This window comes from Chamaea fasciata, unplaced genomic scaffold (genome assembly GCF_029207755.1).
Source record: "Chamaea fasciata isolate MVZ Bird 193981 ecotype frontalis unplaced genomic scaffold, bChaFas1.0.hap1 SCAF_15, whole genome shotgun sequence".
In the NCBI taxonomy this organism is placed as follows: Eukaryota; Metazoa; Chordata; class Aves; order Passeriformes; family Sylviidae; genus Chamaea; species Chamaea fasciata.
The window spans coordinates 15,543,176-15,570,907 of NW_027094100.1; the positions used below are offsets into that span (position 1 = coordinate 15,543,176).

Consider the following 27,732-nt stretch of genomic DNA (forward strand, 5'->3'; position numbering starts at 1 on the left):
CCATGACTGGCCACGAGCCAGAGAGGGGCCAAGAGCACTGTGAACAGAAAAGGTGTTTATAAACACCTCTCCAAGGCTCCTGCACAGCAAGAGGAACTGTGGAAATGCCTTTGGCTCCTTCCTGCTCATCTCTGGCTGGGTTCCACAAGAGCTTCCACGGCATGTTTCTGTCCATTTATCTTAGAATTGGGAGGGAGGGGAGTTGGGAGAGTTTAAATGAAGCTCCAGTGCCTCTGCTCTCCCCCAGGTAGGTATGACTCTATTCCTGGGTTTATGTAGCATCTTTGAAATTGCTGCTTTAGGTATCAGCTGGGCCTGCAGGGCTGCATTCGCTCACACACACACACACATTTGCCCCCATGAGCCAAAAGGCAGGTACTGAGCTTCTGCAATGAGCTTAACACTGCTAGAGCAAGCCTTGAATACACCCATTAACCTTGTGGCTGCGTTTTACCTCCAAGGGAAAAAAGGATTCAAAACCAGGGGCACTAAAATCACCAGGTGGGTGCAGGGTCCAGGGGGACAATTATCTGGATGCAGCAAGAGGTTCCACCATAGGAACATGAGCTACTTGCAGTGCAGCAATGGATCTGAGCACTTGTCTGTGCTGCACAGCTCCATCTGCACAGCAGGAGTCCACTTTTTGTGGTGTGAGTTTTGGGAGAGTTTGCCTTTCAGAGCCACGTAAACCAAACCCCACAGAGGATGGGGAGCTGGGATTCCATGTGCTGGTATTGGCTGGGGTAGAGTTAATTTTCTTCCCAGTAGCTGCTACGGGGCTGTGCTTTGGATTTGTACTGAAAACATGGGTGATAACATAGAGATGTTTTTGGTTTTGCTGAGCAGGGCTTACACAGAGCCAAGGCCTTTTCTGCTTCTCATGTTGCCCCACCAGTGAGCAGGTTAGGCTGCACAAGGAGCTGGGAGGGGACACAGCCGGGACAGCTGAGCTCCACTGACCCAAGGGATGTCCCAGACCATTCAGCTCTGCTGTCCTGGGGGTGCCTGAACCCTGCAATGCAGGTGGGGAACAGATTCCTTGCTTTGCTTTGCTTTGCTTTGCTGGAGCACGTGGCTTTTGCTTTCCCTATTAAACTGTCTTTATCTCAGCTGCCAGTTTTTCTCACTTTTATCTTTCTGATTCTCTCTCCCGTCCCATCAGAGGGGAGTGAGTGAGTGGATGGATGATGGTGCTGAGCTGCCATGTGGGGTCAAACCAGAGCACTGTGTCATGCTGGCAGCAGCCAGCCCACCTGAGAGCCGAGGACTCACTGTATCCTCTCAGAGGGGTAACAGTCAGGTTAGCATCTTCAGAGGAAAGCTTTTGGGGAAAAGAAAAAGTCAAGGCATCCTCTTCTTGGATGCAAAACTGGTAAACTGTGATTTGCTCTAAATCTCATTTCAAAACTGCTATTTGTTCTGTATCTTCCTGCTCATCCTCACAGATGTTTGGGGTTTCTTTGGCCCCACACGGAAGTAGTCAGCCCATTTCACCCCAGCTCTATGAGCAGCCTTGTGCCCCAGGAACAGGCTGTAAGAGATCCAGTCAGGAGTTGGGAATTGCCAATGTCCTTACGTACTTTTTAAGGAAAGGGTGTTTAAAGTAACCTGAGAAAGAATCCCAGCCTGCAGAAAGCTGCACTGGGGAGGGGCTGGAGTATTAACCTCAAAACCAGAAGGCACAAATGGCCAGAAGGCTCCCTTGGCTGGAGGAGGAGGTGTGGAGGTCCGAGGCACAATCATACCTAGGAGTCTCTAGTGCCAAGACCTCTCTCTGTCTTCTCCCACCCTTTTCTCCTCTGGGAGCTTGCACCAGCTGGACTGCTCCTGGACACACTAGGCACCCCGCCTGGTGTGATCCAACAGCTTTAGAGGCTGCAGATTAATGGCAGGATAAAGCAGGCATTGTGGCAGGGGAGGGGGATGCACCTCTGTCAGGCAAAACTGGGAAACACAGAATGCTGCGCACAATGCCAGCCAGGGCTTTCTAAAGCACACTTCCCAAAAACATGCCTTGAGGGGATGGATTCACAGCTCATCACCCCCAGCATGTCCATGTGCCCAGAAGGAAAAGCAAGACCAGAGAGGGTGTCAGCTGCCTTGCTGCATGGCTGTGCATGTCCAGGACCAGGAGTCACGGCTGGAGGAACAACAGGAGCACCTGGGCACAGCTCTGGAGACAGCAGCAAGGCAGCTTGAAAACAAGAGGAATCAAACAGCAAAAACACAGGAGGTGCTGTCATCTTAATAAAAGGATGAACCAGCTGGTCACCAGGAGCCAGAGCATCTGTGCCTGTGAGCCAGCTATGCCAACCTTCCTGGGCATCCCTGTGGACAGAGCACCTTCCCAGCCAATGCCACGGGCATGGGGAGAGGGAAGGGAAGGAGGAGGCCCAGCCAGGCATCACACCAGCTCAACTGGAGGCAAAGAGGCCACCTGGAAAACAGGCAGTCACATACACGGGTGACACAGCCTTTGCTAACTGCTGCACATGATTCTGGGCTCTAGTCCTTACTCCTCCTTAGGAGACAAGGAGCAGAGAGCCCTGGGCTTATAAATTATTCTTACTGAAAACCGGCAAGATTGGAATTTGGTGACCATTTGTTGCTGGCTTTCAACAGAAGAGCAGCCAGCACTTCCTGGATTATGTGGGGAGCTGGAGAACCACGGTTCCCTCTTCATGTCTCTGAGAACCAAGAACTGGGGAGGGTCCTTGCTCTCCGCAGGTGATGACACCGCAGAGTCCTCCATGGTCAGAAAGAACAAATGAGGGGGAAGCCAGCTGAGAAAAGGGCAGTGGGTGACTTGCAGGCCAGTCAAAGGAGAGGAGAAAGCACACTGGAGTTGGAACAAGCCATCATGAAAACAATCCCAAACTTAATTCACTTGGATAGGACATCACATAGTTCTTAGAAGAATTAGCACTTTATCTTTGCAGACATAAGAAGCAAGAACTTGTTCTGCCATTGTGCAGTCACTGATTCATTCTTTCTTTCTTTTTTGTTTGTTGTTTTTTGTTCCTGAAGAGTGAGCAAAAGAGGCGTCGTTACAGCTCACCATGGAAACTGCCACCGTGGACAAGGAATGGATGATGTGTCCTTGGGATGTCACCCTCTAGCAGGTGGCCAAAAAAGACACAAACCCTGTACCCAGGGCCAGTCTAGATCCAGCAGTGCCCCACTCTGGAACACCTGGAAGCCAGGCTCCCTGGCAGGGTTACCCCTCGGGCAGTGATCCTCCAGTACCCCCGTGGAGGAATCCTTGCCTTGGTGCTCCTCAAAACAGATCAAAGAAAGTAGAGTTGCTTTTTTGGAGAGAAACGGTTCCAACTGGAGGGCTGCAGTTGTCCGTGGCCAAGCTTTCCCATTGTTATTTTACAGTTGCTTGATGTTCTGAAAGATATTTAGAAAAATGACTTTAACTGTCCTGTGCCAAACTGGGTGAGGGTAAAAAAAAAATGAAATTTGGCAGGGATGTTATTCATTCAGCATGTAGCTTGGATGACGTCCAGTGACTAACACAGGAGTTTTAACTGATCTGGGAGACTAAAAACCATTCACAAATAATTTGATTTAGGGTCACTGCGATTTTTTTTATAAATAATTTTCATTGAGAAATATTTTTTTAATTAGGATCGACAGGTCCTAATAGCAACGCTATTGTGTGTGCCGCTCATCATTCCCATCTCCCTAAATGACTTTCAGATGTTGTGTGCTGGTTCCTTGTTTGCTGCACACGATGGGGCTTGTTCACAGGGTAACCAACGCCTCACAACAGGGACGAGCCTCGCTGAACTCCTCTCTCCAAAGGCACGCTCCGAGGAGGACCCAGATGGAAAGCAAAGGGAGCTTTCACCATCCTGTTACACGTTCTTGTTCAAGGGCTGGGCAGAGCCTTCACCCAGCCTCAAACATCCCCCCATGGCTGTAAAAGCCTTCTGAGAGCTCTGCATCTGAGAGATGGCAACAGCAACTTGGCTTTGATTGCTTCAGTGCTCCGACTCCCACCACGGCACAGGAAGTATCTCTGAACCAGAATATGCTCCCTTTTCCATGGTGGGGGTGCTGGACAAGAGCAGGACCAAGGGAAATATTGACGCAGCCTGGGAAAGAAGTCTAAACTCAGTCACCTCCGAAGCCGGCAGATCATCCGACTCAGCCTGAGGAGATCTGGGAAGACTGCAGGAGAATTCGGACAGCGGTTGAGAGAAGAATGACTCGGCGACTCAAATCTTGCTTGGCAACGTCCTCCTCCGTGTGTGACAGCCTTTTCTTTGACTTGCACAATAACAATTGCAGCCCAGCCACTTCAGTTACTAATCTTATCTGTTGTTTGAATGGCTCTTAGCTTCCCTCCTGTTGATTATAAATGTTTGTACAAGTTCTTGGAGTCAGCAGAGATGTTGTTTCATGGCTGAATAACAGGCTGGGGCTCCAAACTTTGAGATGCTCACAGTAATGATCAGACATGTTCTTAAAAGCCCACTGAATTGGATTTCAAAACAAAAGGCCCATTGATCTTAAGCCTGAAATCCCAGCCACAACTCTGAAAAGTCTTTCCCTTGTCTTTCCAAGGAACTGAAACGGATGTGAAAAACGACTACAACAGTCAAAGAAAGGGGGATTTTCTTATGAGAGGAAGCTACCTAAATTTGGTCTCATTTAGACTATTAGAACAGGGCTGAAGGGGGTATAATTGCTACTGAGAGACACACGGAAGGAGAGAAACTGTTAGAAAATCTTGTGAACTCTCCAAACTGAGAGTTGTGAGGCTGGAGATTAAAAGATTTTGGATTTTTGGAGTGAAGAGGTCTGGGATGGGTTTCAGCAGAAGCCACAGAGGCAGCACAGTGTGCAGCCTGACAACCATATAGGAGGCACTGATAGGACTACAACAGCCAGGATGGGCAGCACGTGACCAGGAGTTCCCTGCGAGATCCCAGTCCAGTCTCTGGCCTGTACAAGGCCAAACCTAGACAACATATGAAGAGACTCCCGTGGCTCCTGCACTTATCCATCACCCTGGTCAATCCTGTTTTACACTCTGCCTCATTCAGCAGCCATCCCAAGCTTGCCTTGGCCACATGATCTTGTTTTAGCACTGGGCGGACCAATTTAAGTTCCTGTGGGTCCCCTAGGACGGGCTGCTATGGTAGAGTTCCCATTGAAAAGATTATCTTTTGGGAAGAAAAACACCTTTTTTTCCCTTTGTTCTGTTTATATCAATAAGCAAATGCCGTTTTCAAGCCAAATTCAGGCACAAAATCAGAGCATTCGGCAGTGGCTGTGACTTCCAACACTGAATGGTGCTGGGCAAGCAGAATCCCACAAAACATCATCCCACCAAAGCACCAACACTGGCAGGTTGTTCCTGGGATTGCTGGTATCCACTTGGAGCACATCCACTCCCAAAACAGTACCACTGGCCTGTGCTGGGGAGGAAAAATAACCTCTGTGGCTGGCCAGCATCCTCAGCACCCACAATTTTCACTGCATCCCAGTCAGAGACAGACCAGCCACACACCTCCAGGGCACAAACACAATTCCTCATGCATTTCCCAGTTCTACCACATGGATAATTCATGGCTCATCCACAAGGATACCTGGTGGTGATAGCAACAGACTGCATGGATAGGCATTGGTTAGGTTTTTTGATGTCATTTGACTTGAAGATAAAAAGAGCAAATCAAGGGAGACGGGTTGCCAAAGCACCAGCCTGCAGCCTGCCATGGCGGCAGCGTGGTGATGCCAACCTGGATACGCAGCTCCCACACCAGGAGACACCCAGGACGGTTCAGGGAGGCTGAAAATCAAGCACAGCACGGAGAGCACTACACAGCACTCAGGGCTTTCCTGACAGCAGGCTAGCTGCAGCTCAGCCAGTGCTGAAACCTTGTTTCTGTGGTCAAAGGAAACTGTTTCTCTGTGTATTGTTTTTATTACCCACGGTTTCACCATCACCCCGGCTTTAACCACGGCCATGGGGCAGGCTGGGGGTTCCTCCTGTGATATCTGAGCGTCCTCTAACACAAGATGTCTCAGCAGTTCACTCCCTGTCTCCTCGAGAAAGCCATTTGTGTGCCAAGCACATTCTGCAGGCCACCCCGAAATTCACCTCGCAGCACCAATCCTTGTGCAACGCTTGCAGTGTTTTTGGGATGCTAGAGGTACATCCATGCCTTCCATAGAAGCCAGCAGTCCTGGAAGCAGCAGGCAGGGAAGCAACTTCTACCCAGAGCAATTCTGCCAGTTCGCTTCCTGACCTACAGCATCAGGAGAAAAAATCCTTACTTGGGCCGGAGCTGGCTTAAAATCGAGGATTTGGAAACAAGGACTAGAAGCTAAAGCATCTCCTCCAAAACCCACCCCCAAACCTCAGAAATCCACCCCCAAACCTCAGAAATCCCACCTCCAAGCCTCCAAAATCCCACCTCCAAGCCCCACCTCCAAACCCCCGCTTGGGGGGGGTCGCCCGATCCCCCCGGTCCCCATCCCCGCTGCCCTCCCCAGCCTCTAAGCCCCGCGCCACGCCGTAGGCCTATTAATTAACTCCATTAGCAACCCCGAATAAACACATATCCCACCCGGGCATCCCGGGCATCCCACGCGGGCGGAGGGCCCGCTGCTGAGCGTTCTCCCGTACGGCGTTCCCTGCGGGGAGCACGAACCCGGCGGCTCTCCCCGGCCCCGCCAGCTGCCTCCGGGGCGCGGGAGCGCGGTTGCAGCGGGGCCAGCGGCGTGGCGGGGCAGGCGCCGGTGCCGCCGGCAGCGCGGTCGCAGCGCGGTCGCAGCGCGGTCGCAGCGCGGCTCGGACGCGGCGCCGGTGCGCGGGGGGCGCGCGCAGCTGCAGTACCCGCGGCGGCCGCTTGGCGGCGCGGCGCTGCCGCCGTGCTCGCCGGGGCGGCCGGCGGCGGGGGCCGCTCTCTGCCGCCTTCCCGCGCCCTCTCCTCGCTCCGGCAGATCTCGCGAGAGCGCGGCCGGCTGGTGGCCGCGGGGGCTGTTGCAGCAGCGGCGGCGGCGGCGGCGGCGGCGGGAGGAGGAGGCGGCGGCGGCGGCGGCGGCCGGGGGCGGCCGAGGAGGCGGCGGCGGCGGCGGAGGAGGCGGCGGCGGCGCGGGGGCGGCCGCGCCGGGGCGAGCAGCGGCGGGCGAGGCCCGAGCGGCGGCGGCGGCGGAGCGGCGGCGGCATCATGGCGGACAGAGACAGCGGCAGCGAGCAGGGCGGCGGCGGCGGGGGCGCGGCGGGCGCCGGGGGGCCGGGCGCGGGCGGCGGCGGCCCGGGCGGCGGCGGCGGCGGCGGCGGGGGCCCGGGCGGCGGGCTGCAGCACGAGACGCAGGAGCTGGCCTCCAAGCGGGTGGACATCCAGAACAAGCGCTTCTACCTGGACGTGAAGCAGAACGCCAAGGGCCGCTTCCTCAAGATCGCCGAGGTGGGCGCGGGCGGCAACAAGAGCCGCCTGACCCTCTCCATGTCGGTGGCCGTCGAGTTCCGCGACTACCTGGGCGACTTCATCGAGCACTACGCGCAGCTGGGGCCCAGCCAGCCCCCCGAGCTGGCGCAGGCGGCCGACGAGCCCCGGCGGGCGCTGAAGAGCGAGTTCCTGGTGCGGGAGAACCGCAAGTACTACATGGATCTGAAGGAGAACCAGCGCGGGCGCTTCCTGCGCGTCCGCCAGACCGTGAACCGCGGCCCGGGGCTGGGCTCCACGCAGGGCCAGACCATCGCGCTGCCCGCGCAGGGCCTCATCGAGTTCCGCGACGCCCTGGCCAAGCTCATCGACGACTACGGCGTGGAGGAGGAGCCGGCCGAGCTGCCCGAGGGCACCTCCTTGACTGTGGACAACAAACGTTTCTTCTTCGACGTGGGTTCCAACAAGTACGGCGTGTTCATGCGGGTGAGCGAGGTGAAGCCCACCTACCGCAACTCCATCACCGTCCCCTACAAGGTCTGGGCCAAGTTCGGCCACACCTTCTGCAAGTACTCGGACGAGATGAAGAAGATCCAGGAGAAGCAGCGGGACAAGCGCGCCGCCGCCGCCGCCGCCCCCGCCGTGGGCGCCGAGCCGCCCCCCGAGGCCGAGGCGGCCGCCGCCGGGCCGCCCGGCGCGCTGCTGCAGGCCGAGGAGCCCGAGGAGGACTGACCGCCCGCCCCCCGGGACGCGGACTGGCCCCGCCGCCGGCGGGAGGGCGGGCGGGCGGCGGGGCGCGGGGGCGGCGGCCCGGAGCCCCCCCTCCGCCCGGAGCCCCCCCGGCCGCGCCGCCCGCCCGGCGCCCCCCCCGCCGCCCGGCAGCAGCAGCGCCTCAGACCCGCCACCCATCGCTGGATGTTCCTCCACTTTACCCACCGTATCAAACAGTAAGCAGCTGCTAAAAAACAAAACAAAACAAAAAAAAAAACAAAACAAAAAAAAAAAAAAAAAAAGAAAACAAAACAGAAAAAAAAAAACCCACACAGAAAAAAAAAGAGTCAAAAAAAAAAAGTAATAACATTATATATGAACTGTGTTTCCTACTTGATTAAAAATATAAAGAACTGAGTGTTTATTTCCCTAATTAACCGAGAACTTTTGTACACGTTTAAGCTATTATTATTAAAAGTGTTTGCAAAAATGGTCAAGATTATAATATTGCTGAATTATATAAAAAAAAGTCCTTTTCATGTTGAGCTAACATTTGACTTTAGCACAAAAAAAAAAAGAGATATTTTAGAACACGTAAAATAATATTTTTAGTTTTTTCTTCTCATTTTGTTACCAAATTTCGAACCTTACATGGAGGTTACTATAGTATATTTGACACCCTATATACCTGTGATTAGAGATGTGTATATATATATGAGGGCTAGGCATGCTGTGTGTCTGAGCTTTGTCTAAATGTTATGCAGAAGTTTGTAGAGTTAAAAGGTACGTAGGTTTAATTCATGCAAGGTAAACAATAAGTGCTCTCTTTTATACAATATGCATTGCATCTGGACCTTAAACATATAAAAATGGTCAGTGAAACTTCTGTGAACATGAAGAAAAATTATTAAAAAAGGCATTTAAATGAAATTTGCTAACTTGTGATTTTTACGTTTGAACCAAAGTTATTCAAATAGTAAAAAACAAAAAAAAAAAAAAAGAAAAGAGGAAAAGAAAAAAAAAAGAGAGAGAGAGAGAGAGAGAGAGAGAAAAAAAAATGAAAGAATTTTCTCCCATAGTATTTTTTTTCTGCACCTGTTTGGTTTACAACTGAGTAGGCGTATTGTCATTATTGTGTATATGAGATGTACTTGTATTGTTCATAATATATTTTTTTTATTTTGTGTACTTAAAGTACTTAACCTGAACGTGCAGCGGTTTCCAGTGCACCTGTTTTTGGACAGCAGGTAGCGAGTCTTTCCGTGTGGCCACTGGCACTAGCACTATCTCCTGAAACTCGTGAGAGGTCCGGACCGATGCTTTGATCCCTGTTAACTTCCGTAGGCCTGTTAGGAACCAGAGCAGCGTGATCCCACTGAGCCATGGGGGTCGGAGTTTGGTTGGACAGTGAAAGCCAAGCCGGTGTGTGTGTCCGTAACGGATTTCCATGTAGCTGTGGTGCTAGTTATTATTACTGGCTACATACCTGGCGAGCCTGGCCGTGCCCTGCCCTCCCCGTCCCAGCTCCCGCCGGGCGCGGGCTCTGCTCGAAGCTTAGGCTAGGGAAACACAGATTTGTCAGAACACTAATCTGTCCAGGTGTGTTCTCCAAATTGAAACTGTTTGTAATAATAATAAGAATAATAATAGACTTTTACAGGTTGTCTTCGTTGTTTTTCGGTTATGTTTTGTTGGTTTTTTTTTTCTTTTAAAAAAAAAAAAGTTGGTGTGCTTTTAATTGACTAACTTCTTGCTGCTGTATAGTAAAATATTAATATATTTTTATCATTAAACTGCTGCATGACTATCATCATTGCGAGTGAAGAGAAAATGTTATAAAAAAAAAGATGCCTTAAACAGTGAAAACAAAACTTTATTTTTTGGTTTTTTTTTCTTTTCTTTTCTTTTCTTTTCTTGGCTGGAATTCAGTAGGGAGCGTTTCAGAGAAACTAGAACCTTGTTCCACTCGGAAGTTTGTTGGGAATGCAATCATTTTGCTGAATGGTCTTGGCTGAGTTAGGGGTCAGGTAGAGCTGAGCTGCTCCTGTGCGAGCAGAAGCTGCCAGCGCTTCTTTACGGAGGGGCAAGGATGGAGTTTCGGAAGGGTGGGGAGAAAACAAAAAAAAAAAAAAAAAAGAAAAAGAAAAAGCTTGTTTTAAAGAATTTTATTTCCTGCTGTCGTTTTATTCCCGGTTGAAATTATAATTCCCTTTTTATTCCTGGTTTGGTTTTTGGGGTTTTTTTTGAGATGTACTGTAAGTGTCAAAACAAGCTGTTTCCATTGTAACCATGCATTATTGCCCTTGAAAGAAGTTTGCTGTTAGTGTTCACAGAAAGTTAAACACGAGCCGCTGGTAGCGAGGTGTTTCTGTTTCTTTTTAAACAATCACTGGAAATGTTTAAAATTGCTTTAATGTGCACTTTTCCTATTTCCCAGTAGTGAAATAAGCTTTTCAGAGTGCGTAATGTGACATTTGAAATGGTTCTCAATTGCATGTAAACATGTGTCTGATAACCTGCTTCTGAATCGGAGGCTCTGGACGGGCAGTTCCAGCGATTATTGTACTTCAACTGTGATGTGTCGGGACTGCACTCTCCATGCTGCTAGACGTAGTTAGGAATTTAATTGCTTTGGTTTTGCTACTTGATTGATTGATTGTCTCGGTCCTGCTGTTCGCTGCCCTCCCCAAAGTTGTCGCGCTGCCGACGGACGCGCTCCGGCGCCCGTAGTTCCACGCCGCCGCGGTGCGTTCCCAGCAATAAGTAGCGGGAGGCGAGGAGAGCACGGCAGAGTGTCCTTCCGTCCCTCCCGGCTCCTGGGAGCATCGCTAACGAGGCAGGCTCCTCCCGTGGTCTTCCTCGCCCGCGCCGCCGGGATCCTGCCCAGGATCCGGCTGACCGGAGGAGCGCACGGGCCGCGCGCGTCCAGTCAAACCAGTACAGCCTGGAACAGCCCGCGGGCAGTTCTGTGAACAGTGGCCGAGAACTTGTGGTCAGTTTTTGTCTCGTTTTGGGTTTCTTCTGCGTGTTTCCTCGGGGTTTTTTTGTTTTGTTTTGTTTTGTTTTGTTTCTTCTTTTAACGCACGTTCTGTATGTTCAAGGACTTGATGAATGATGATAACGAAAGACTAAAATGACTGTAAAGATTCGTGGGATTTTGCTCCTGGTTGTTTTAGTTTTCTTTTGATTTATTTTTTTTTGCTTTTTTTTTTTGTTTTCCCGGAGGTGCTCGGTACTTTACCAAGGCTCTAATATCTCAGTATTTAAAACAAAGTACAGAAAACCCTGTTTAATGTTAGAAAAAGAAAGGTATATTTGACCATATGTGTTGTTTTAAAAAAAAGACAGTATGCTCAAATGTGCCAAGATACCTAATTCCTGAGAAGTATGCCTTATATTTTCCTTGATGATATGCTTTTAAATGTCTTGTAGAATAGGTCCAAGAGCATGATAAAAGCTACTTTATAATGACTACGTGCAAGAAAACTTGAAATTCATTGCAATACTGACATTATTTTATTTTTAAGTTAAAGGGACACTGTCAAGTAATTTACCATTGAAATACAACCACCTTTTAAGTGGTTTTATGCTAATGGGGTGGGGGGAAATGTCCTCCGAATTAAAATTCTATTTTTTTTTTTTGTTAAAAGGAAAAAAAAAAAAGTTAAATTGCTCTGTCTTTGAGAATTTAAATAAATAATATTTAAAAAGAAACAGCACGAGCCGCTGTTGATTCCTGCCTCTTCTTTGCGGTCCCGCTTACGATGCTGCGGCGGGAGGCAGCCGGCAGCTTCCCGGGAGCCGGGGGGCCTGGCCGGACCCTCCGGGGTTCCCCCCGACCGCCGGTACCGGGAGCCCCCGGGTCGGGGCGGGCAGGAGCCGGCCGCGGGTCCCGGGAGCGCGCCGAGCTCCCCGCCGGGCGCTCCTGCAAGCGGAGGGCTTTTCGGTTTTTTGGAAAATTCAATTGGAAAAGGAAAAAAAAAAAAAAAAAAAAAAAAGGAAATAAATACTTGACAGTGTCACTTTGTGCGTATCCCTCGCAGGGGTTGAAATGCGCTGGGCGTAGCGCTGCCGGGAGAGCGGCTCCCGACCTGTCCCGGGACTGTGGGAAGCGCAGAGGGGCTGCCCCGCGGGCAGCGGGCGGGCGCTGAGCCCACCCCGTGAGCCAGGCAGAGCTGCTGCCGGGGATTTAACCCCTGCTCAGAGCCGACCGGTAACTTCTTTTTTTTCGTTTGTTTTGTTTCGGGTTTGGTTTTTCTTTTTGGGAGCAATTACTTTGTTGCCTTTAAAAATAGCACTGTAACCACCTTTTTTTATGATTAGCTGTAGTGTAACCTTTGTCCCTTCAAACTATGCAAGCTATGAAATGTAAATTAGGGATCAGTTAAAGATAGTTGATTATATTCAATCAGATGACATTCATGCACTAACTGGAGTATATACAGATAAAGCTATTAGAGTGACTTGTATTCTAACAGCAAGATATAACATACCTACCTATTCTAAAAAAAATGACTATTAATATTGTATAACAGGACTGTGGGGGTTGGGAGGGAATGTTATCTCTTATCTTCTTAAAAGGGGATTTAAGATTTTTATAACTGTTTTTTCCATCAAACTTTAATATTTTTGTCAAATTTTTAGGTATTTAATTTGTAAAATAGATTTTACTTTGTACTGGCGTACAGAAAATAGGGGTTGATTTAAACTTTTTTGAAGCCAAGTGATCAAGTACATTTGTAATAAAAAAGTCAATGGATCTATATCAGTCGTACTCACTGTTTTCATTTCTTGTACGTTCTAATGCAGTGGCGCTGTATGTCTCCCAAGGAAAAAAAAAATTGGGGAGGGGGGTGGAAGGAGAAGGCAAAAATGTCAGCATTGATGCTGCCAATTGATGCAACTTTGCGTGCACAAGTGGCCCCTGGTCAGTGGAGATTTGGTAGTTATGCATTTTTCCTAAAAACACGGTGCACTTTTTCCAGAAGGGTTTATGCAAACCTGACGTTTTTGGCATGTCTTCACGCTTCCACCTTGGCGCCCGTAAACTCTAAAGTGGCCCTTTGGGAAGCGCCTTTCCCTGGCACTTCAGAAAAAGCAAAACCAACCAAAGCAAAACTCTGATTTCTTCTAAAGTGGTGAACTACAGCACATGATGTTTTTGCACCCTCACACGCTGTCTCCCTTCCTCCAAGGTCTGCCACTTGCTTTTCTCTAAGTTCTACAGGTCAGAGTTTTTTTTGTTTCATTTTTTTTTTTTTAATGTAAAATTGCCAAGTGTTTTGGATCGAAGACTTCAGCAGATCCACCGAGCTTGGATCCAACGCCTTGCAGAGCACTGACATAATTATTTTTTGGTTGCTTGTTTGCTTTAAACCCAGCCCTCCCCTTCACTGTCCCAGAGCATATACCAAATCTGATTGACTTGTCTGTGGCAGAAGTTGTGGGAGTCAGCAGGGAGAACGATGACATTAATGTACAAGAATGCTAAAACAGGTTTACATTTTAGGGGCTCTCGTCAAGCATGAAAACTCAAAAATATAGCTAGAACCAACCAGTTTCCTCAGTTTTGCTAGTCCTCCAGGCAGACAGTGAGTCTCTCTTAGGTGAGCTGGAAAGAAGGCAGTAAAGGCAAATTCTTCCACAGCTGTGCAATTTGCTCCTTCAGAAACCTGGTGCTTCCTATTGGATTGGGTGGCTTTTGGAGAGGTAGGGCTCTGCCTGAAGCACTGTGAGTTTCTCTTTTAAAAAGACACTGTCAAGAATTTTTCTTTTTTAGAAACTCAGTTTGCAGCTTTTTTTTTTTTCTGGGTTTTTTTTTTTTTTGCCTTTTTTTTTTTTTTTTTTTTTTTGGCTTTTGCTTTTTGTCAGGCTTACCCAAACTTTCCCTTTATTGTCTTACTCTCCTCGTTTGTTGGCTGCCTGCTTCTTGTTAGCTCAGCTTGTGCAGCTGGAGGGTCACTGTTCCTGGTGGTGTTCGGACTACCTGGAAGAGGAGCTCAGTAGTTTGAAATTCTCATGCTGGGCTTTTTTATATCTTTTGCACACTCATTTCTCTCCCTGAAAGTTTTACTCTTCTTGGCTTTCTCCTCTAATGCGTGAAGAAAGGTGAAGGGCTCTGAATTTTTGGTGGCAGAACAGAGAAACGGGCTGCACGCAAAGCGTTGTCACAATGTTTTGACAAAACCGACAAGGTAAACAAGCGAGTTCCATTTTTATTCCCGATTCCTTCTGCTGTTGCCATCTCCTTTGCTGCTTGCAACAATGAAAGAGAGTTTCTGCCCAGAGCTTTTTTTTTCTTTTTGTGGTTCCTTTTACTCTGCTCACTTGCACATGATTTAGCTCGCTGGCACCGCAAAATGTGCGTGGGTTGTGAGCGTGGCAAGGAGATACGTAAATAGAGTTGAAAGCTAGTTAAGGTTAATTTAAATGGACTTCCAAAACTGTAACCTTTTTTAAAAGCTCGGATTCCCAGAGCCTAATCTCTGGGTCTGAAGTTCATGGCTTTTTTTTTTTTTTTTTTTTTTTTCTCTTCTCCTCTGAAGTGGTGTGTGTCGCGTTGGGATGGCTGAGGGTGATGGCACAGGAAGGATGCTCCTCTCGTGTGGCAGCTCTCCGGAAGCTCCGCAGCTGGAGCCGGGCTGCCTGCTCTGCTCTGCTCCCAGCAGAGGCTGCTCCCGCTCCCGTTCGTGCCAGATGGTCCTGGGCCCGCTCTGGGAGTTTCTCTCAGCCTGCCTGTCCTTCTTTGCTTGTTGTCTTTCCAAAGCATTTCAGTTCCTGATGGGACTGTGTGTTAGCAGCACCGCAGTCTGAGAGAAAGGCAGCTCACGTCAGGGTCTGCAACCATCCCACTTCTTGTGAGTTACAAGTGGGCCATGAGGCTTTACTGGGCTGTGTGTTGCTTGTTGTTAGTGCAGAACGGCTGCAGATAGCAGAGAGAAGGAAAGACCAAATCATCCTTTTGCAGGGGTTTCACAGTGTTACTTCTCCAATGGCATTCTGGATATTTTACTGCAATTTGGTTGGCATAGAAGTTGCTGCTGGAGGAGTACATTGGAAGGGAAAGGATGAGCGGGCTGGTGTTTGGGCAGGCGTGGTGCTGTCACTAACAAAGGCGTTTCCTGAGGCGGCAGACTCAGGCTGGGTGAAAAGAGTTTGTCCAGGGGAGGAGCTCCCAGCAGTCACAGCAAAGGTATTGTCTGTCTGGAGGGTGGGAAAAGGCTTTCGGAGCAAGGTGGGAGGTGGCAGAGATGGATGGCCAAGGTACTCCTGGGCTGCCATGCAGGTGCTTCAGCATCAGCACAGGTCTGGCACTCAGAGAAGCCCCTGAGAGCCCATGAGAGACTTTGGCTCTTTGCCACAAGCAGCTGAGGGCTGTCAGGCAGCTGGTCCCAAGGGATCATGGAGCAGCGAGCGCTGAGCTCCCCAGCTGGGGTAGCTCTGCTGGTCCCCACCGTTGCAGTTTGGTGGCTGGAGTCAGAGGAGCATTTTGTGTTTTGGAAGAGTCAAAGCATGTCACTCCCACCTCTATAAAAGTAGTAACTGGTTCTGTAGCCTGTTTGAGGCAAAATATCACAGGAGAGGGACAGTTGAAGTCATACAGCAAGAAGCGAGGTGTGTTTTCACGGAAAAATGTCAACTGGAGATTAAGTGAAAAAAGATAAAGATGGAGGACTTTTGGCCCCACTATCTGTCTTTTGAGTGTTGACTGATTAAAACAAGACAGAGCGAATGGCTGGATATCCCCAAACAACGCTTCACTGTCCCTCTGCAGATCGATACTGCAGGTGCTCCTGCACCCGGAGAGGGGATCTAGTCCTGAGCTTTTTGCTCTGGAAGTCACCGTGGCCAGCCGAGATGGAGCCTGCTCAGGCTGGCCACAGATTTTGCCTGCATGTGGGTCTTGTCTTGTTTTGGGTGACCAGACATCACCTGGGCTGTGGCAGTATCTCTGTAGTTTGAGTTGGGCATGTGGTTTGGTAGGGAAGTTCTGCTGTCCCTGTGTATTGTACCTTGGAGCAGTCTAAGAGCACAAGACCTGGTACAGTTTGGATTTAACTAAGACAAGTTCTACCAACCAGTGGGCATTAGGTTTATCAGGCCAAATTAGAGCTCGCAGGAGAGAGAAGTATCCAAAACACAGGTAACAAAGCTGCCAGGTCCTGAGCAGGGACTACTTTGCTGTTGAACTTGGTGACCCTGGCTAGTTCCACATCTCTTGAGGCTTGAGTCCATGACATGTGGTGAACCTCTGCTCCTTTCTGGATCAGCCATCAGCTGGGAGGGTGTTTGGTTTGAACAGGAATCTGCTGGATCTCCCCAGCAGGAACTCAGTCTTAACTCAGAAAACCCCTTGGCTTTGTTTGCGATCAGTTGGTTTGCTGTCCATCCTGACATCAGCTTTGCAAGAATATACACCTTAGCCCTTTCTGAGTCTTGGGCCACGTAGCAGACTGAAGTGCAAAGAGGATTGCCTGCAACACTGGCAGTGGGAGTTTCTGCTGACTCTCCCTGGCTGTGGCATTGAAGCATTTTTTTCTTGAAACACTATCTTGAAATATGCAGGAAGCAAGAAAAACCAGCTTCATTCTTTCTGTTTGAGATTGGAGAGGTGAGAGGTGTGGATTTACATCTGCAGCACGGAAGGATGTGTCCCTCTTGGCTGGGGAGACCTTGGAGGGAGGTGGCCGTTGTGGGAGCTGATCCAGTGCATGCCGCTGGGAGGGCAAGTGCATGACTTGGAGAGATTTAGACAGCTTTCTTGGGAAAAACCTCCTTGCGTTGAAATGTCATCCCAGTCATGATGTTGATTTCAATGGAGAATTGCTTGTGAAAGTGGCTTGCAAGCTGCATGTGAAGGCCCGTGACCGTGCTGACCCCAGTGGGTTTGGCTGTGTCACTGAACATGGTGCAGCAGCCCCGTGGGTGCAGCCTCGGTGCCAGTGATCGTGTCTCACTGACACACCTCAGCGGTTTGGGCACTGTCACGCCTGCAGGAAGGTCTGGGAGCTGAGCCTGGGCTCTCAGACTTCATCACCACCTGCTCTGGATTGATGCACAGGCCAGCATTGGCACGGGGTGGTTTGGGGTGGCTGCGGGGGCTCTGCTGCGGGGCTGAAGTGGTTTGTGCTGATATGGCGTTGAGTTGAGGCTGGAGGGGCTGTGTCCAGATCGTACAGGCCTGGATTGTTTCTGTTGCTGGGAGTTGAGGGTCAGTAAATGAGCAGAGGTCGTTTTTTCTGTTACTGGTGAACGTCTTCATGTGTGCCTGGGGCTCAAATTGCTGTGTGCCCATCGAGATTGGGACATTAGAGGTTTGGGGGGTTTTGTCCTCACTCTGGGTAGAAAAGCGGCTGTCAGAGGGGAGGACAGTGGTGGTGCATCAGGCAGGACCTGTCTGTTGGGATGTCTGGGAGCAGCACTGTCATTTAAAAGGCAGCCACCTTGGTTTGGGTGTCTCTGTCCCCAGCTTGTGCTTGCTCTAGTGTCTCCCTAGGGAATGCGTTTCATTTCTCCGTGCTCCGTCCTGGTTGCACAATAGTGAGCACTGTGTAGGCTGCTGGCTTTATTTCCTGCAGTCTCCTGAGGTTTGGAACTTGCCTGGGCTCACCTTTTGCCCAGGCATCTCATGTGGGCAGGGGAGCTCAGACCAGCAGCTCCTGGGGAGTGAGTCTGCATCGGCACGTCGGTGTCAGCCGGTCCAGGCTCCTCAGAACTCACCTAGGGGTCGAGAGGTGGGCGCTGGGATTTCAGGGACCAGCTCTTCTCTCTGCACCAGTCCAGCAGAAGCAGGTCCAGCTGGCTCACTTTTGGGCGAGCTGGGAAGGCTTGCCAATCTGTCAATACTTCAAGAAATGCCAGGGCTAGGAATCATGGAGAAAGGGTTTTGTGAAATCTGGTATTTAAACCTCCCACTCAAGTGATGCTGAGGAGAGCTGGCAATGTAGCATTGGCTTATCAGGAGCTGTGTGGGCAGGTCAGCTTAAAAAAATGTTGTGTGAGCAGCACCAGAGGTGAAGGAAAGAAGCCGGTGTCTTGTCAGGTACAGAGTTTAAATGGGGTGAGAATTTCTTTTTATTAAAAAGATTGTTTTATTTAAATAATAAATGACAGTGTGTTCACGGTTGCCAGCGGCTGCTGAAGGGCAACCAGGCAGGTCTTAGCAAAGGAGAGACGAAAGGCTTTGAATTATTTTCTGTCATTAATAACTCTGAACTGAGCACTGCAAATTCATGTAAAAGCCATCTCTGCTTTCATGCATGCGAACAGTTTGGTTTGTGGATAGATATGCTGTGATCAGAGGCTCATTCTGTCTTAAAAACAACAAAAACAAAAAAGGTGGCTTCTGAGCTCCACCTGTCAGTAAAAGTCCTGGAAAATGAGTCCTTGCAGGCTTCTGCAAGGCCATATGTAACTTATCTTGTCCAATGCAAGTCTCTAATTGTCAGTTTAAAGTAATTTTAAAAAAAGAATCTGTTAACGGTCAGTCTATTTTTAGTTTAAAGATGGACTTTATATGGTCATAAAGTAAAATTCCTAGCTTAATTATGGGAATCAAAGTACACTGGCTTAATTGCACAAAGAACTGCACACAAGGGTGCAGAGAGGACACGCTTTACGAGTGATTATCTGCTGATGAAATACTATATGGAGCAACAAGTGGGGGCATTCCAGGCTCCAGAAAGCATCCTGAGGCCAGAACTGCTGAGCTGCTGGAGGGAGAGATGGCATCAAATCCTCTGCAGATCATCAGGGTTCATTCCCACCACAGCACTGGCTGCCTTGCTTTGTATTTGTGGAGACTTGAAACTGGACTGGATTGAAGGAGTGATTTATAACCAAAGCCTTGGTTGAGGAGTTGTTCTGGAGATGCCTCCAGGAGCTGGAGAAGCAGCTGTGGGAGGTTTGAATGGCGGAAGATTTGGCGATGGGAAATACAACTCCCAGTGATTAGGAGATCCATCAGACTATTTCCCTGTTGATTGGACACATAGACCTTGAAAGGTATCAGAGAGCTTGGGGCAAGCCTGAGGATGTCATTCTTGAAGCTGAGGTACCTGGGAAGATAAATTGGGTGCCCAGGAAGGAGACAGAGTTTAGGACGTGGCAGTACCTGTTCCTAAAGTCAGTGAGTGTGTGTGCTTGGGAAAAGGCTGTGACAGAGATGTGACATGAGGAGGACAGAGAAGTGACATGAAAAGCTGTGACTTCACAGCGTTTCCACTTCAGCCCGGGTGTCCCCAGGCTGGTGGCACGGGAAGTGGGCAGGGTTTGGGGAGGACAGGCTGAGCACGGCTGCTGGGGGGCTGAGGCTGCTGGGGCTGGGGCAGAGGTTGGGAGCAGAGTTGTGTGCACGGGAGGGACTGGGCTGGGGTAAGGAATGGGCACATCTGCACAGCAGGGTGGAAACAGGAGACAAAAATAGTTGTCATAGATTGCTCAGTGGTGAAAAAGGACCTCGGCACAGCTGGTCTGATTGAAACATGGTGGGGGTGATGGAAATCAATAAGATACTGCGTTACCTGCCATTGTAGCAGGTATGTTAGGTCATAAATGAGGAACAGTACATCTCAAAGGTTGCTGTAAAATCTGAGGAAATTGGAGTACTGACAAGCAAACAGCCACATTTATGTTGGGTATAAATTCTGTATTTTAATAACATGGAGGTATTAGGAAGTTTTCTATTCCAGACAAAAGGAAAGTTGGGCATTTCATGAGCCTGGGGAAAAAAACAGGCTCATGCATCTTCGTAAACCTGTTAGAAAAAGTAAGTTCCATTATGAGCATGCTATCTGGCCAGATTGTTTGGGAAGGAACTGGCTAACATTTTGGTGAGCAAACATCTTGATTTACGTAAAGGATCATTTCTTGTAGCGGCCTGGTCTAGAGTTAACCGTTGTTTAGGACTAAAACATAAGAACTGATTCAAGATACAACTATTGTTGAGTTGTTAAGTGCAGTGACCACCTGGGGGTCAGTGGACTGTAAGTTCAGCATTCTCAGGGGTAGAAGGTGCTGGACTAAAAGACTAAAAGTCTTGTGTTCCAAAATATTGCAGGGGAGAAGGTGAGAAAAATTAAGTCCTTAGACTTACCATAGATACCTGGGAAGGTTTCTGGTATCCAGGTGAGGCAGAACTCTGTCATGAAAGAGCTAAATGTTGTTAAACTGTTGTTAAAAACAGTTACAAAGGAAGGGACTTCTGGAGTTCAGGATGATTCCAGCAAAGCACAGAAGTCTTGAGGAGCACACTAGAAAAACCATGTGGTAGGGCAGGTAACCATGATCTGAAAATGAAGCAGTTTAGGAGGGCGTTGGCAGAGCTGGGGGCTTTGGGGAGCCAATGCTGTCTGAGGGACATCAGATAAAAGGCTGGGGGGAAAATCTGGGTGTGCGGGACTGAAGACAGAATTCGTTTCCTGCACTGCTTCATGCCACCAAAGCGACTCTTCCATGTCATTCTGGAGCACAAGGCACGTTTGAGAGCCTGCTGTCCATCACCTCAGCCTTTTGGGTGAGATAAGGAGCCTTCCTCCTGAGAAACTCAAGTGAGGCAGAGATGCTGGGACAAAACAGGAAATGGAAGTGGAGGAGCAACAGGTGTATCAAGGGGTTTTAAAAAAGCTTGGGACTGAAACACTTAAAGGTACTAACAAAAACAGGGCTGTCAAAAACAGCTTAGTATTCTCCATGACTAGATAACATCCTAATGTCAGGTTATTTTTTTTTTAATTAAAGTATTAATTGAGGCACTGGGAATTGCAGATCAGCAACCACAAACTCCAGTTGGAGAAGGAGAAGCTAAAGTGCTGCAGCTCTTCAGTGTGTTAAAAGTGGAAAGCAACATATTTTCTGCAGAGAAAGGGGGTTGGACCAGGTGATCTCTTCCAACCCAATCCATTCTTTGATTCTATGATCAGTCTGGTTTGCTGGGGCACCTATCAGAGTGGCTGAACACACTGACAAACAGCAGGATAAAAAATAGGCTTGAAATGAGAAGAGAAATATTGTGGAATCCTTTTTTGGTTGCAGTTGATATTTATCATTTTGAGAGCAAAAGGTAGACTCAAGTTTAGTTGAAGAAGGTGATTAAAGGCTTCCAAGTCTGCATCTTCAGCCTTTGAGCTAATGAGTTCTGTTCAATGGTTTCATTAAACCCAAAGTTGCTGGGTGAAGAAGGGTTGATTTTCATTAAACTTTTGTGGTGGACACCACTAGGTCCAGGTTGCAAAGTCTGGTCTGAGGGGAGAAACAAGCCCAGAATACTGGGTAATATGGCATCTAGATTTCTCCTGTAAAGCAACACCCCCAGTTCAAATTCCTGCCTTGAGCTGGACTGGCAGGTCTGCCAGATCCCAGAGTGTGCCTCAGCAGCTGATATTGTGGGTATGTTCTATTTTCTTTTCTTTTTACTTAGAAAAAACTCAAAGGTCTTGATTTTTAGAATGGGCAGAAGCAGGAGTAGGGACAGAGGTCTGGGCAGCATCTTCCAGCTCTTGCCTAGATCTGTCCTTGAGGGAGGATTGTTGGTGTGTGCACATGCAGACCTGTGTTAGCTCTCTTCCCAAGAGACCCAGAAGAACCCACAGGTAACTCTGGTGTCAGCCAGAGCAACCTTTTGCTGCTCTGGCTTAGTTTTAGGCTTCTTTAAAGTCTAGGAGTCATGGCAAATGACTTCCCTCACTTTCCCTGTCTCCAGTAGATTCATGGTACCAAAGAGTGAGTGCTTTGATAAGTCACTGGAGTTTGCAATAGCAGCAGAATAACTGCAGGCAGCGTGAGGCTTTCAGTCAGAGTTTGTGTTTAAAGACAAGGAGCAGAGTGATTGGGTTATACTGGAGAAGTGGCCCCAGCCTGGCTGTGGCTGGAAAATTGAGAAGAGCATAAGGTTTGGCGCAGTGAGCATGGGGCTGACCCTGGGACATGTGAGGCAACAGGCAACAGGGGGGAAAAAAAACCAGCAATTTTTAATGCTCCGTCAGTATGCCAGGCTGTAAATGAATTGTTCATTCAGGAAGAAGAACTCAGATTGTGGTAGCAGAGCAAATGAAGTGAAGGTGTGTAGCCTGCCACAGGAATCCTGCACATTCCAGGTGTTGGTGCAGGTCTGTGAGGCTGCTGAGCAGGAGCTCCTCTGTACCACAGCTCATTAGGCCCCCACGCTGTCCCTGTGCTGCTCTCCCTGGTAATCGGGTGGTTGTCACTGGCACAACCTTTGTCCCTCCCCCTAGAAATCCATTAGATTGCTCACTTCTAGTTCAATTATACCAGCTGACTTTGAAGTACTCGATATAAAACCGTCGTGGTATGCTTGCATGATAGTTATTTGATGTAAGACAACAATTTCTTGTGCTCTCTCTTTAGGAATTTGGGCTTTGAGTTTCACTGGGGTGTGTTGTACCTACCCAACTGCACAGGATCAGGCCCATCTCTGTTTTAAAATGTATTTCACATCTGCGATTAGAAGTGTTCTAGGAAACAAATTAGAAGATCGAGTTGTCTGTCACAGGCTCAGATGATCATAGCGACTTGTGCTAAAGGCTCTGTCCTCGTAGAGACCTGCACGGCTGCTTTGTGTAACTGCTGTCAGAGCTCTGGCGTTCTGGTAATAGTGTTTTTTAATCAATGTACTGAGTATACTCGCCTTTAAATCCTGTTAGGTACCAATAATTATCGCTGGTATTCTGTACATTAGCTCTGTACTAGCATTCACATTGGGCTAGGCTTACTAGCGTGAGTGTCAAAGATGACTTGAAAAAGGAAAATTAATTTATACCCTTTCCATGTGGTTCTACCCCCGTGTAGTGAGTGGTTTGTAGAAATACCAGAAGTGCTACAGCTGTCTTCCCCTTTTTACTTGCTGTGATATTCTGCAGCAGAACACACAGATTTAAGTCTGGTTTTCCATCCTGTGGAGACACTGAGATATCATGGTGAGGTCCATGGAAATACCCAGATAAGCTGGGCCCTCACACAGAGAGATAAGGCATCTTTTCCATTTTTTTTTTTTGTTTTGTTTTTTTTTTTTTTTTGTTTTTTGTTTGGTTTTGTTTTCCTCTTCTGCTGTCCATCCCTCAAGTTTTGGTGATTTTTTTCTTGGTTTTTGTCTTAATGTAAAAAAGTTGTTCCCTCATCTGTCAGTGCAACATCCTCTAGGATATTTGTGGTCTTCCAGGAAAGGTAGACAGGACTGGAAAAACTAATGCCAAAAATTGCCCACGGCAAGGGAGGGAAATCCTTGTTCTCAAGGCAAACCCCATCCAGACTTTTTTCAGCGCACCACAAGGGTATAAATCCCGACTTTTTCTTTTCCAGGTGATCTTTAAGGCCAAGTGCAGCGGGCAGGGTTTGCCCTCGGGTGGGGTTGCGGTGCCGTGCGGCGTCCGCGCTGTCCCGCAGCTCTGAGTCCCCGGCGCCCCGGCGCTTAGGGAGCTCCGTGGGGTTGGCTTTCACCGTGTCCTCAATTTGGATCCCCAGGGCAGGAAAATTAGGACTTTCTCAGTTAAAGGAAAAACCAAAAGTGAAGCAAAAATCTCTAGAGAGTTGTGTTTCCCCACAGCAGTGACGGCCCCTCAGCACCCACTTCTGTTCAGCCAGGACCCCTGGGTCACTCCTGCTGGGTTTTTAGCCATCTTGACCTCATGTTTGCAAATATTATTGGTAATATAATGCTCTATGTACAAATGTCTGTGTGGCTCATGTGTATGTTTCTGTGGTTCAAGTCAGCCACAGACTTCTGGAATTTCATTGTACTTTGGTTAAATGTTGGACTTTTAACTCTTCTACTGTATGGCTTCTTGATTTCTCTTGTCCAATGTGGACCAACTCTATTTTTGGAAATAAATAAGCATGTAAATAAAATGAATGGGTTTATGCCACTTACAAGAAAATGCTTTATTTAAAATATACACTCAGTCTTGTATATTTTATGGTATCTCAGGGAGCAGCCGAGGCTCAGGCCCCAGCAGCCTTGTGCTGAGATACCATATTATGTACAAATTCATTTCCAAGTGCTTTTGGAAGCAGACTTCCCATCTCCTGAGCCAAACCCCCATAGGACCAGCCTTGCGGAGGAGGGAGGGGGGAAGCCAGAAACACGTAGTTTAAGGGGAGTAAAGGAAAAAAACACGACTTTCCTCTCAACACAAGGCTTCTGGTTTGAGGTATCCAGGTGCCAGAGACACTGCCGGGTGCAGGGATGCCATGGGTCGGTTCTCTGCTCCTGCCTGGGAGCACGTGGAGATCAGGAGCACGATGACATATTTTTTTAATTTTTAATTTTTATTTTTTTTAAATTCTCCATATAAACCAATATTTACCAGTAATCCTGTGTTTCTGTTTTTGTTTTTTGGCAGACTTTTACCAGTAAATATCGGTTTATTCCTGAAACCAGAAGCCCTAAACATACCTTTGTTTATAAGGTCAGTTGGCATTTTGTCTCTCTCATTCCCCACTCCCCCCCAGTACAACCCAGCAGGTGGTTGAAAGGTACCGAGTTCTCTTTCTAGTTTTCCTGCTCTGCATCTCTGGGAACTGGAGCCCGCAGGACCTAGAGCCTTCTGTTGGTAACGTAGATCCGGGTTTACAAATTATTCTTTTACCATTTGAAATCCTGCTTTTAAGGACAGAGGTGTTCCCGCCTGCCCACCATGGGAACTGGTAGAAACCCCTAAACTTCTCCTCCTCTCTGAAGCCTGCGGGTAGGTCTCTCACTAGCATCTTCAGGCTTGGGGCTGAGGAAATAATTTGTCCCAAAATATACACTAAAAACTGCCATTTCTGGTTTACTGTGAGCAGGACTGGGGGAGGGAAGGGCGGGAAAAGAGTTTGAAACTTATTTTCTCCCCCTTTTTTTTCTAGAAAGCAAAAGTGACATGGGGAGGAGGGAGAGAATGTGAACGTGGCCCTTCCTAAACTCATTGTAAACTCTTCTTCCGAGGCTGGGAAAAAGGGCAAGTGAAAGATCTGATCCTTAAAAGGACATCACTGGGTGTCTGAGACCCCAAAAGCAGCTGGCGATTTTTAAGGACTCAATTTGCTTTTGGTTTATCCCAAGACAAATTGACTTGGGAGTGTTGAAGCCTCCTTTTTCCCCACAAGTATTTGCCACCCAAACACTGAACATTTTGGTAATACCCCAGAAACAGAGAACCTGATGAGGGATAGAAAAGGAGTTGACTGCACGGTCCCCACCAATACTTTTCTCCCGAGCAAACAAATTGCAAAAAAAAAAACCCCAAACCAAAGCCTATCCCTGGCCCTCCCCCCAAAAAAACCTCCCAAAAAAGCAAGTCAAAGAGGATCTCAAATGCCCAGTCTGGTTTTGTCCTACGTGGTTGACGAGAGTGTTTTTGGCATAGCTGCAGCCCAACTATGTCCCTTTAAGGAGCACCGTGGCTCAATTCCTCCTCACCAACCCGAGCTGAGGGTTTGCCGTTCCTGAGAGCAGATGGAAGCTCCTGCAGCCTTAGTTGGAGTCCAGAATGAGGGGAGCCCTTCCAGCTGTGCACTTTGAGCTGAAAACTACCTTTCCTCCCCTTTTGCAGCCTGGGTGGTTCTGATTGCTGGCAGTTCTGTAATACAACCTTAATCTGAGCAGTTGAGGCTGGTCCTACCTTATCTTCAGACGTCTTGCGGAGGACTCCTGTTACCAGTTTGGTACTCAAAAGCTACACCCCACCATCAGAAGTCACTTTTTGTTTTTTTCCAAAGGCAGTGATAGCTCACCCTCTCTAGCTCTAATGGAAAACCTGATAATTGCAATGCAACTTTCTAATAAATTGTTCATATATTCATAATTCTGTTGCAATCCCAAATTGGAGAAGAGATCTGTTAAAGGTATATATTAGTCTAGATTTTTCTTATTGTAAATACTGTAATTTTATAATACTGTCAATATTTTATTAACTTAGAAATATTTAAAAGAGTTTAATCTATGGTAGCTGATTTATTTATAGGTTTATGTTGCAGCCAATTACATTCTAATGTAAGATTAACTTTCAGCATGTAAACCTTGAGTGAATATATCTTTGGAAAGATTAAGAGAGAAAACTCTCGCTCTTAATCTGTAGTATTTATCCCCAATTCCCAGTTGGGAATTATTTACCAAAATATTTGGAGGTTTTGAGAGCTCATGAATCTAATAACTGCAATTGGGTTTGAAAACTTGAACTTTGAGATGTACCTGGCTCTTTGACCCTGTGAAAAAGTTCGTTTCAGTACCTGACCTCTAGCACAGAAGTCTTTATTTTGAGCAAAGGGACACTGTCAGATCAATTTTAGTTTCTTGCTTCTGGGGGGGAAAAAAGAAACCGCAAAATGCAGCCATGTGGCACGCATGTTAATTCACCAGGGGAGCAGCTCCTCTCCTAAGGCTTGGGGTCCCTGGCCAGAGCATCCTCGTCCCTGCAGCCGGGCAGGGGCGGAGCTGCGGCCGCCCCGAGGGCTCCGGGCATTCCCGCTGTCCCCGCGGTCCTGCCGGCCCCAGCCCCGGCTGCAGCCGGAGCTCGGGGAGATGGGCAAAAGTGCACAAAGTCTCAAACTTGACGATTTGTTTGACCAAAGCGTTTGCTTTTTAAGAATTGAAATCTCTCTCTCTCTTTTCACCTGATGGTGTCCCTTTAGCATCATAAAGATGTTCATGTCCTCTGAAAACCATGAGAAGTGATTTTCTTTTCAAGGCAGGGGAGAATTGGTCTGTCATGTGTTTGCAACGCAACTTGCATAAAAATACCAAAAATATCTTGAGGGTTTTCACAGGCGTTGGTATTTTTTGAGTGTAAAAGTTAATCTTGATTAGAGATGTGCCAATCTTTACTGCTTTCCTGTAGTGTTGTTACACTTAGGCATTTCAGTTCACTTACAAATATATACTGTAACAGTATACTTTGTACAGATTTATTTAAAATTTATTTGAAAACTGAAATAAAGTAGGCAGAAAATAAAGATATTTATTTTTCATTTGACTATGTAAGAAGGTATCATTCTTTTGGTTTTAGTGCACTGGTGTACCAAGCCTCAGAACCACTGCTTTCTCCAGCTCATAGGATGCTTTTCCAGACTGTGGATACGTGTATGTGTACTGCTGTGTTGATAAGTAAATGCCAACGATGGAGTTCGTTGCTTTTATACATCCCAAAGAGAAGTTCTCCACCGTTCACTGTCTGTTTTCTGACCGAAAAGGCGCGTGTTTGTGAACAGTGTTCACGCCAGCTCTGCCATCCCACCCTCACATCAGCTCACACCAATGCCAGGATGGGAGGAGTTGCCTGCGTTCCTTCCCCAAAACACCCCGGGCATCGTCAGGGAGCAGTTCAAACCTGTGTCCTTTGGGCTTTGTGTAAAGCAAATGCAGAACAAGAAAAATCGAGATGTTAAATCCATTAGAAAACCAATTCCTTATTGTACAGTAGTATGGAGATCTCTAGTCAACCTGCCATTAATAATAGATTCTTATTTTTTTGAATGATCTATTTAAAAGAACAGCAAGCATTGTATTTGCTAGTAAATCTGAAGTGTTTACATGGAATTACTAAATAAATTATTTGATCTAAGATGGCTCTTATCAGTGCTGATTTTTAATAATGGAAATTCGGTTTGGCAGCTGCTTTTTTTA

General features: G+C 47.9%; 1 protein-coding gene across 4 annotated transcripts; it reads left to right on the forward strand.

Annotated features, from left to right (window-relative positions):
* The first annotated feature begins 7,097 nt into the window (after positions 1-7,097).
* On the forward strand, positions 7,098-27,668 carry PURA (purine rich element binding protein A). 4 transcript variants are annotated; one of them, XM_066197594.1, is made up of 5 exons: positions 7,098-8,353; positions 24,473-24,538; positions 24,626-24,682; positions 25,664-25,955; positions 27,116-27,668. In XM_066197594.1, exon 1 carries the CDS (start codon positions 7,188-7,190, stop codon positions 8,136-8,138), a length of 951 nt encoding a protein of 316 aa, XP_066053691.1. In that variant the 5' UTR covers positions 7,098-7,187; the 3' UTR covers positions 8,139-8,353; positions 24,473-24,538; positions 24,626-24,682; positions 25,664-25,955; positions 27,116-27,668. The 4 variants fall into 4 exon arrangements, with proteins under 4 accessions (XP_066053691.1, XP_066053694.1, XP_066053692.1 ...); XM_066197597.1 differs by lacking the exon at positions 25,664-25,955; XM_066197595.1 differs by lacking the exon at positions 24,626-24,682.
* Positions 27,669-27,732: the final 64 nt, after the last annotated feature.